This window comes from Poecilia reticulata, unplaced genomic scaffold (assembly GCF_000633615.1).
Source record: "Poecilia reticulata strain Guanapo unplaced genomic scaffold, Guppy_female_1.0+MT scaffold_236, whole genome shotgun sequence".
NCBI classification, from domain to species: Eukaryota; Metazoa; Chordata; class Actinopteri; order Cyprinodontiformes; family Poeciliidae; genus Poecilia; species Poecilia reticulata.
This window is the reverse complement of record NW_007615028.1, coordinates 185,576-194,450: the sequence shown is the minus strand read 5'-3', so window position 1 is coordinate 194,450 and position 8,875 is coordinate 185,576. Positions and strand designations below refer to the sequence as shown.

At 48.4% G+C, this 8,875-nt stretch overlaps 3 protein-coding genes across 4 annotated transcripts in view; 2 read left to right on the top strand and 1 right to left on the bottom strand.

Moving 5' to 3' along the window:
• gstt2 (glutathione S-transferase theta 2) overlaps positions 1-2,289 on the bottom strand; it is a 3,450-nt gene extending 1,161 nt beyond the window's left edge. Inside the window, exons 1-3 of the mRNA XM_008402531.2 lie at positions 2,072-2,289; positions 420-507; positions 175-325 (exon numbers count right to left, since the gene is read on the bottom strand). Of these exons, the coding sequence (XP_008400753.1) occupies positions 175-325; positions 420-507; positions 2,072-2,195 (363 nt within the window). The 5' untranslated portion in view covers positions 2,196-2,289. The remainder of the gene's footprint in view (positions 1-174; positions 326-419; positions 508-2,071) is intronic.
• Positions 2,250-6,592, top strand: LOC103460406 (fibrinogen C domain-containing protein 1). Of its 2 annotated transcripts, none has more exons than XM_017303288.1 (7): positions 2,250-2,330; positions 4,306-4,384; positions 4,862-4,977; positions 5,053-5,413; positions 5,515-5,647; positions 5,724-5,860; positions 5,964-6,592. In XM_017303288.1, the coding sequence occupies exons 2-7, from the start codon at positions 4,307-4,309 to the stop codon at positions 6,177-6,179; spliced, it is 1,041 nt and encodes a 346-aa protein (XP_017158777.1). In that variant the 5' UTR covers positions 2,250-2,330; position 4,306; the 3' UTR covers positions 6,180-6,592. The 2 variants fall into 2 exon arrangements, with proteins under 2 accessions (XP_017158777.1, XP_017158776.1); XM_017303287.1 differs by lacking the exon at positions 2,250-2,330 and adding an exon at positions 3,188-3,276.
• Positions 6,593-8,756: 2,164 nt separating this feature from the next.
• LOC108165952 (fibrinogen C domain-containing protein 1-like) overlaps positions 8,757-8,875 on the top strand; it is a 4,561-nt gene continuing 4,442 nt past the window's right edge. Inside the window, exon 1 of the mRNA XM_017303279.1 lies at positions 8,757-8,859. Coding sequence (XP_017158768.1) covers positions 8,757-8,859 — 103 coding nt within the window. The remainder of the gene's footprint in view (positions 8,860-8,875) is intronic.

The following is an 8,875-nucleotide window of genomic DNA, read 5'->3' as shown; positions in this document are numbered from 1 at the left end:
TGTAACTCTAGATCTGTAAGTGTAGATCGCTCCTCTAGGTCTAATAACTGGAGTTTTGCCTCCTCCTCATTAATCATGTAAACCCTTGTGGGGACCAGTTTCCCCCCACAGTGACGGTTGGGCTGGAATGAGTGGAAAGTCCCCACAACGATAGCCATTCAAACGTGTGTGTACCTCCAGCATGAACACCTTGGCGGCGTGCGGTCTGGTGTTGCTATGGTGCCAAGCCGTGTACTCGTCGACGCGTGCGCGCCGCTCCGGTTGCCATGGATACCAGTGTTCAGGGATGTCGAACGTGGTGGCCAGGTACTTCAGGATGGCGTCACTGCAGCAGGTGAGAGATGATGAGAAACCCCAGAGCTCCACCTCAGGCTCTGTTGGCCTGTTAGAGGTCAAAGGTCATGCAGGTGAAAGCGCACCTCTCCCTGAGGATGAAGCCGCCGTCCACCAGCACCGGAACCTTCTGCATCGGGTTCAGCTTGGAGAACTCCGAGGTTCTGTGTTCCCCTGCAGGCATCAGGGATTCAGATGAAACTACCTTCACCGGGTCGTTTCCTGACCCGGCTCCTCAGAACCGGGTCCAACTTAAACTTTGCCTACATTTCTTCCCGTCCTCAGGATCATAAATGAACCTTTAAACCGGTGGTCCAGTGGTCCCCAACCTTTTTATTACCGCGGTCCGGTTGTCTTGGCCTTTTATCTCATCCTGTGGGTTTTTCCTGACTGGGAACGAGAACAACCTGCTGAATGTGACAGCAGCCAATCAGAGCGCGGTGACGTCAGAGCAGAGGGGAATCCCAAACAGCCGACATATCGGAGATGATATGTGGAAATGTTTATTATTAAATCTAAAGGTCATTATTATGTTTATTCAGTTAAAAATGTTAACTATGAAAAAACATATTCACCTCCAAATCATAGAGCAGCAAATAGAGCGGCTGCTCCGTCGTCTTTCATCCACCGCCTTTTCTTTTTGTTACGTCTTTTATTAAAATGAGTCCACGAACTATCACTGTTGTTTCTACATCGTCATCCGTGTTGGTTATTCTAAATTCCTGCCATGTTGGGGGTTTTCCTGGATTATCCTCTGGAATCGGGATGTTCTGACTGGAATCGGTTCGTGTTGCTCCTGCCTTGGAAACACGAACCGATCGAACCTGTTGGACTTTATCAGCTCTGTGGTCACAGAGGTTTGGAGAATCGGCCGACAATCTGAAATCTTTCTGTCTAAACCAGACTTAAGACTCACAAGCTCTACTCATCTCCTCTCTACCAAACGCTCTGACTCTGGTCGCTATGGTAACGTTTACATATCTCTTCTAAATAACAGAAGCGCCACAAAAACAAACATTTTACTTTAGTGAACATTTTAACTCATGATAATGACTAACGGAGCCCTGAGCTTGTTTCTCTGCAACCAGACGGTCCCATCAGGGAGTGATGGGAGACAATAACACCTGAAGTGTTGCTTATATCCACAGCCTGCTTGGTCTCTACGTGGTGAAGCAGCTTGAAGCTTCATTGCCTCATTAGCAGCCGGTCGCCGCATGTTACGCAGAGCGGCTTGTAAYGTGGGACTCACCTMCCGGTCCGGGATAAATCCATTCTCCTGTCTCTTCTCTGGGCCTTTTCCCCTTTGCAGAGAAACTTTCCACAGACATCTGATCTGTTTCTACTCAGTTTGCTGCTTGTGGCCTCAGTGTTGGCGGCAAGTAACCGAGAGAATCCGGTTAAAGGATTTTCAAAATAAAAGATCCTCCAGACTGAAATAATACATAAAACGGAAATATTTCAGTATTTCTTGCGCGGCCCGGTACCAGTTGGTCCACGGACCGGTACCGGTCCACGGACCGGGGGTTGGGGACCACAGCTTTAAACGATCGTAATTTACACGGAGTTTGGAGAAACTAGGTCAGAGTTGAACGGATCAAAGTCCAGAGCAGGAACGGCTCAGTTCTTCAATGAGTGGACCGGATCAGCGGCTCAATGAACTGGTTAGTTAACCTGCTGACTACTTAATTAGACTGGTAACTCGTTAACCTGTTAACTGGTTAGACTGGTAACGGCGCACCTTTCCGCAGAGCCACGCTGTGGACCCGGTGCGGGATCTTGGTGCGGGTCAGCAGGATGTGGACGGCTCTGCAAGGCTGCGACAGCAGGTCCAGGTACAGCTGCACCTCGCGTCCTGTTGCCATGGAGACCAGAGGTTTTCTGGTACCCAGGTGAAAAAGTCTCAATCTGTCGGTGAAGGAAGTTGCTCTTCCTCTGCGGTCCTCCGTCTGTCGGCGGCTCCTCTGCTCCCCCTGCTGGCAGCCAGGCGAACCGCCTCGGTGTGTAATTATTACCCTGCAGCTAAACTAGAAATGAGTTTTATGTCTGTCCTGAATAATAATTTCAGATTTGTGGTTTTTCATTCTGACTAGAGAGAAAAATAAATCCAGAAATCTACTAAACGTGACTGAATGAAATGACATGAAGAGTCACATCAGTAATTATAATATGTGGAACTTGATTATGATCAAAACTAGTTTCAGATATGTGGATCAATAAGCTGTACATGGTGGGGCTGCCTGCATCTCTTCTGCTTTCAATATTCAGACGATTCCTGAATGTAGAAAGATGGAGGCATTGAGGAAGAACTTTCTGCAGAAATCTTTTTCTGCTCGGCCAAAAGACAAACATTTAAACATTTAAAAGTGCTGCTGGAGGCGGGACTTTCACAATCTGCTCAGTCTGAAACATCTACAAATCTTTAATTATGAGAACGACCAGTCAGAATATCTCCAGTTTCTCTATAACTAGTCATAATTGGTTTAAATGGAATCTATAACTCAGCTGGTCAATTAACTAACTATTCATAAACCAGTTGCAAGTTTTGGAACATCATAGAAGCATAAACGGCTTGTTGCTATGGCGACAGGTTTATGCTAACATGCTGTTTATGCTCCAGGCTCTGGAGCCGGTTCTGGACCTGGATCTGGACCTGGAGCCGGTTCTGGAGCTGGTTCTGGACCTGGAGCCGGTTCTGGACCTGGAGCTGGTTCTGGACCTGGAGCCGGATCTGGACCTGGAGCCAGATCTGGACCATGAACAGGACCTGGAACAAGAACCAGTCCCTCCCAGGTGCCACCCTACTGAGCATGCTCAGTGGCGTCCATCTGGAGGATAAATCCTCGGCGCTGATGGGATTAGCAGAGCAGATTCTCTGAGCTGAACAGAACCAGCATCAAGTTCTGAGGAGTTCTACTGGTTCTACTGGACCCTGAAGCCCGGCAGGTCAGTGATTGGTTGGGGGGCAGGGGGGTGTAGCTGGCAGGAGGCTGGGTCCGGTTCTGATCCACTCCCAGATCGACCTTGACTGGTTTGTGTCAGAAGTTCTGCTGCGGGTCCAGACCGGTTCTCATAGATGACCTGCAGAACAACCGATCCAAACTTTGGTTTGGTTCTGCAGTCCGGACCTTGAACTGGGCCAGACCTCGGAGCGGGATGCTCTGGCAGCTCCTCACCCAGACTTGGCCTGAATCGGGTCGAAGGCTCAGAGCTGATTAGACTAGAAGCTAGCAGAACCTGGCAGCACTGGGCCAGAACCAGGTCAGAACCGCAGCTGGACCTCCTCGTGTTCTGCTGGCCCAGTTTCAGGCCAGAATGTGACCAGAACCAGAGGCGCAGCGGCAGTCGCCCAGGGCGGCCAACGCTGGGGGCGTTCATAAACCTGGTGGTCGTATTTCTGAAGCTCTACTTTCCACATGGAGCACATTACCCAGCATGCATCAGTTCTGCTGCTCCGTGTTGGTTCGGTCCAGTCTCTGGTTCTGAACGTCCTGCTGGAGCAGCAAGTCAGAGTTCAGAGGTCAGCTCCGGCCAGCAGGGGGAGCTCATCGATTCGCTCTGAGGTTTTAATCCTGGACAGTTTTTAAGTTTCCAACCATAGAAAAGTGATTCCAGATGTTTCATGTTAGCGGTTAGCTTATCAGCGATTATCGTTCCAGAGTGTCTGCAGCTCGGAACAAAATCTATACTTAATACTGGAGCTTACGGAGGTCAAAGGTCGTATTCTTTGTTTGTGTGATGTTTGCTTTTAAATTCATCCTGACGACTCGGCAACAGCCTCCATGGCAACAGCCTCCATGGCAACAGCATCTATTACTGCTCTGTTTTAGTAGAGGACAGGACACAGCATGTGGAGAACCAGAAGAGATGAAGACATGTGACCTCTGACCTCTCACCCCATGCATTAAAGGGCAGCAATATGTGCCTGGAAAACACATACTGGCCCTTTAAATAATCCAGGCGTGTGTTTGCCAGGATGATGCTGAGCGACGACTGGACCGTGATGAACAACAGCAGCTCAGAGCTGGACGGCAGGAGGCCCCGCAGGTCAAAGGTCAGTAGGCCGTGTTAATCTGCACTTAATCCATCAGATCAGGGTGTGGCTAATCTGCAGCAGCTGTCAGCGTCGCTGATCTGCTGAACAGCCTCTGAGCAACACCCTGCGGAAAGTATTCACACCCCTGAAGCTTTGACCCAGTTTCAGATCAAACCGGCTTAAAGGGACAGAACGCAAATTCAAAACAACGTCAATATGGGAGGAAATGACCGGACCCGACCGGACCACAGCGGCACCAGCCGGTTGACCGGAGCCGACCAGGACTCCAGTCCAGTCCGGTCTGGTCCGCTCCGGTCCGGACCTTCCAGGATTTAACCCTTTCAGATGCAGCAGGGGTGGGAATACTTTTACAGTCCACTGGACTCTGATGGACCCGAGTCCCGGTTCTGTTCACCACGCTGAGTGTGTGTGTGTGTGTGTGTGTGTGTGTGTGTGTGTGTGTGTGTGTGTGTGTGTGTGTGTGTGTGTGTTCAGAGGTGCTGCACCTTCCTCTTATGGTTGGTCGCCGTGCTGTTTGCCATGGCGGCCATCGTCACGGCAACAGTGACAGTCCTCCATCTCCACCAGCTGCCTCTGCCCATCTTCAGCAGGTAACGCACCTGTCTTCTCTGCTCACCCGTCTGTGTCTCCGGCTGCATGTTCACCTGCCGTTGTCATGGCAACAGGGGCGGGGCCTCCACGCCAGCCATCTCTGCCGGTTCTTTAGAGTCGGGCGCCCTGGTGACCATCTCCCGCGTGGCGGACGGCGAGCCGGTCAGCGTCTTCCTGGACCCTTCCTGTCCTGACCTGAGCCAGGACTTCCTGCGGCTGGAGGCGCTGCACAGCTCGCTGCTGCACGCGCTGACCAATCACAACGCGGACGACCACAGGAACGGGGGGGCCGTCCAGAAACTGGGGGACGACCTGAAGGCGCTCTCAGGCCACGCCCACAACCTGAGGTTGGAGGCCGATTCGCTGAAGAGGGGCCAAGGTGCTCTGGACCAGCGCATGGACCGCCTGCAGAGCGAGCAGAGCCGCATCATCCAGGTAGAGTCGCGTCTGGCCGTGACATCATCAGCCAGCACAGCTTCGGCTAACCAGGCCGGACCAGGGGGTCGTTAACCAATCAGGTCCGTCCACCTGTCCAGGTGCTGTCTGACAGCCACTCCGGGATCCTGAAGCTCGCTGAGAGCTGCAGCGATTCTCTGCTCGGCCTGAAGAGGGAGACGGAGAGCCTGGGGAGGCTGAAGAGCGAGCTAAGCCGCAACATCGCCCAGACAGGTCAGACTCAGGTAACTCGGGCAAGAGCTGCTGTTGATGGGGCTCTGACTGTTTCCATGGCAACCTGTCTCTGCAGCCGTCCAGCCCAGAGACTGCAGCGACGTCCTAGCGTCCGGCGTCTCCGTGGACGGAGTCTATTCTGTGTTCCCAACCCATGACCCTGAGGGTTTCATGGTCTACTGCGACATGAGCACCGACGGCGGAGGCTGGACGGTACAAACACAGTGCTGCCCCCCGCTGGTCACAGGGGGACAGGTCCACCTGTCTCCACACGGCGGGACGCTGCTGTCCTCTAACGTCCCTGTGCGTCTCGCAGGTGATCCAGAGGAGGGAGGACGGCTCCACGAACTTCTTCAGAGGCTGGGGGGCCTACAGGGACGGCTTCGGGACGACCACCGGGGAGCACTGGCTGGGTGGGTCCAGCGTCACCTGGACCAATCAGAGCACAGAGACGCTGACGGACCAATCGGAGCGTCTCTGTGCTCTGATTGGCTGTTATCGAGGATGTTTGAGTTGGTGTCCAGCGGGTTAGATCTCAGATGTGTGGATTCAGGAAGGCAGCTTCGGCACTAATCAAGACCAAACATCACTAGACTTTTGATTTATTTTCAGTTTATTTTTCTTAACCAACTTTCAAACAACTAAATGTGGGCGATTCTTTTCTTGCGGCAACATTTCATGTCCCCATGTTTTGCTTACAATTATTTTTTTGTAGAATGTGCCAAATATTTACAACAAAGTATTTTAATTATACATTTAGATGTTTGCCATTATTCAAATATAAATGAAATGCCTCTTAAATATTATTTTGTTCTTTACACACCTTTTTGGTGACGGACATGTTCAATTCCATGTCCCCAGTGCAGCGTAATAGACTTCCTCATGACATTTAAACTATTATATATATATGTATATATATTCTTCTTCAATAAGTTTTTAAAGAAGAAATCATTACAATTCCAAAAGTTTTGATTATAATTTTATTTTACTAAACTGAGGTTTGTTTTTTTTCCCCCCATTGAATAATTAGGAAACAAATTTAACTTCATACTCTGAGAACCAGAAACTTAAAGTCTGGTTCAGTTTTTTCCTTCATTAATGTCACATTTATTACATTCATTATATCTATCATGGTAGCTAGCAGCTAGCTAATAGCACAACAACAACAGCCTGTATGATAAAATACTGAATGATAGATAAGAACAGTGTCTCCTCCCCTCAGTAGTTCTTCAGAGAAAGGCAGACGCAGAGGCCTGTCAGTGTCTGTTGTATTTCATTACCTCTCTGTTTAAACCGCGACTCCGAGCTGAAGCAGAAACGAAACTTCAACGTTTCCATCATCTGACAAGCAGCAAGTCTCCACTTTATTCACCAAACACGTTTTTTATTCACCAAAAACTGATCTGTGATCTGGAACGTTCGCTACGTTGAGCTCCAGTTAGCCGCCTCATCTCACTGCGAGAGGCAACTGGGTCACGGGCAAAAGGTCAAAGGTCACAAGGTGACCGGAGGGCTTATTATGTTAAACAACAACAAAAAAAATAATAATAATAATTTTAGTATATGTAATGTGTCACAAGAGGGCTTAGAAAATAATAATACAAAAAAATAAAATAAACTGACCAAAAGGGCCTTTGGAGGGCAAGGAGCAAAAAGGGCAGGTGCTGAAGCCCCCCCAACCCCCCCAGCCCCCCCTCTGCACGTGCCTGTCTACTACCGAGGGACGTCGGCTACATCGGCGGCGTTCTGGACTGACTGAAGGTCCAGTTAAAGTCTCTAGGAATCACACACTGTTGCACCGGAACACAAGCTGCTAGTTTATGATTCAAGGAAAGTTTTATTCTTTACTTCCAAAATTCCTTTTAATTAAATGGGCCAAATGAATAAAAAGGCCATTTAAAAAGGCAAAGTTAAATATTCACAGGTTTGATAAACACATTGTAATCGTGTTCATTGATTAGAGGTCAGTTACTCTGTCCTGAATTCAGGGAGTCCATCAGTCCTGTCCTCCGTTTTTCTGCTGCTTCCCTTTTCTGTCCGTTTCTTAATCATTTTTCATGGGTATCTTTAAACGCTGCGGGTTTCAGAGGTGGAATTAAGAGAAAATCAATGTTTCTTTTTGTAAAAGTGAAAAGCTAACTGCATGTTCTCACCAGAAACGGCCCATCGAGGCAGATGACAGCTTCCTGTTGACCAATGGGGATCATTTAGTCTCACGGTTCTAATAAAGCTGCTGGTGTTGCTTTACTAGTTCAAATGTTCAGAATAAGACAGAAACTCAAAGACAACCTGGATTATTTCTGGTTCTCTGTAACGTCTCTGTGTTAATAACTGTGCTGCCCAGAATAAATCCTTATTGTCTGAATTAACTAGTCATCTAGAAGAAATATTCCACTATATGGTTTATAATGGATGGTTTGATGGGTCACCCTCTTCAGTCTCTCATATAAACGTAGTTTAACTTTTGCTCAGATCTGAACCTGGTGATCCAGTCGGTCCTTCTGGTTTCAACCTGATGGCTCAGATAAATCGACCTCTGGATGATCTCAGACAGTCTGATGCAAAATGCTGGAATTTCACCTTAATCTGAAAAAATCCCATAACAGGTAACAGGAAGTTTAACTCAACCTGCTTGAGTTCAGTTCCCACATCCTGCAGCATCTGTTTCACGTGTAGAGAGAAAAATCTGAGAAAAATGGGAATTCTTTCAATTTAAAGTCCGACAGACCTGAACCAAACACAGCACATTAATATCTGTCCAAAATAAGAAAAAGGAATTAGAAATCATTCAGGAACTTAGTCCCATCGGCTGCAAACCGTTTTTAATGATGACAAACATCCTGCAGTCGGATTCAGATGATTTTTATACCCAGAGCATCTTTGAGCCGAGAGGATGGAGGAGAAAAGTTCTGATTATTTCTGTAGGCTAGAAAACATCAGACAGGAAAGAAATGCAATAAACTGCAAATTAATGATCAACCATGACAGACTGCAAATTAATATCCAAAGAAATGTTTACCTTTTATAGCAATTTATATTCTTCTGCATATAATAACAACTCAGTGGCAGAAACATTTTCATTCTATCCAACATTTGATTCCTAAAATTGATGACAGTTATAAGCAGATTTGTGAGGCAGAAGGAGCTGGAGAAAACTGGAGCTTTATCCAAGGACAAGGCCCCAGGCCTCGGGCCCCAGCTGAAGGCCCCAGGCCTCGGGCCCCAGCC

Coding starts and splice junctions, on each gene's coding strand:
- LOC103460406 (XM_017303288.1), top strand. CDS start 4,307: ATGATGCTGAGCGACGACTGGACCGTGATGAACAACAGCAGCTCAGAG. Junction 4,978..5,052: donor CCTCTGCCCATCTTCAGCAG/GTAACGCACCTG, acceptor TCATGGCAACAG/GGGCGGGGCCTCCACGCCAG. Junction 5,861..5,963: donor CCGACGGCGGAGGCTGGACG/GTACAAACACAG, acceptor TGCGTCTCGCAG/GTGATCCAGAGGAGGGAGGA.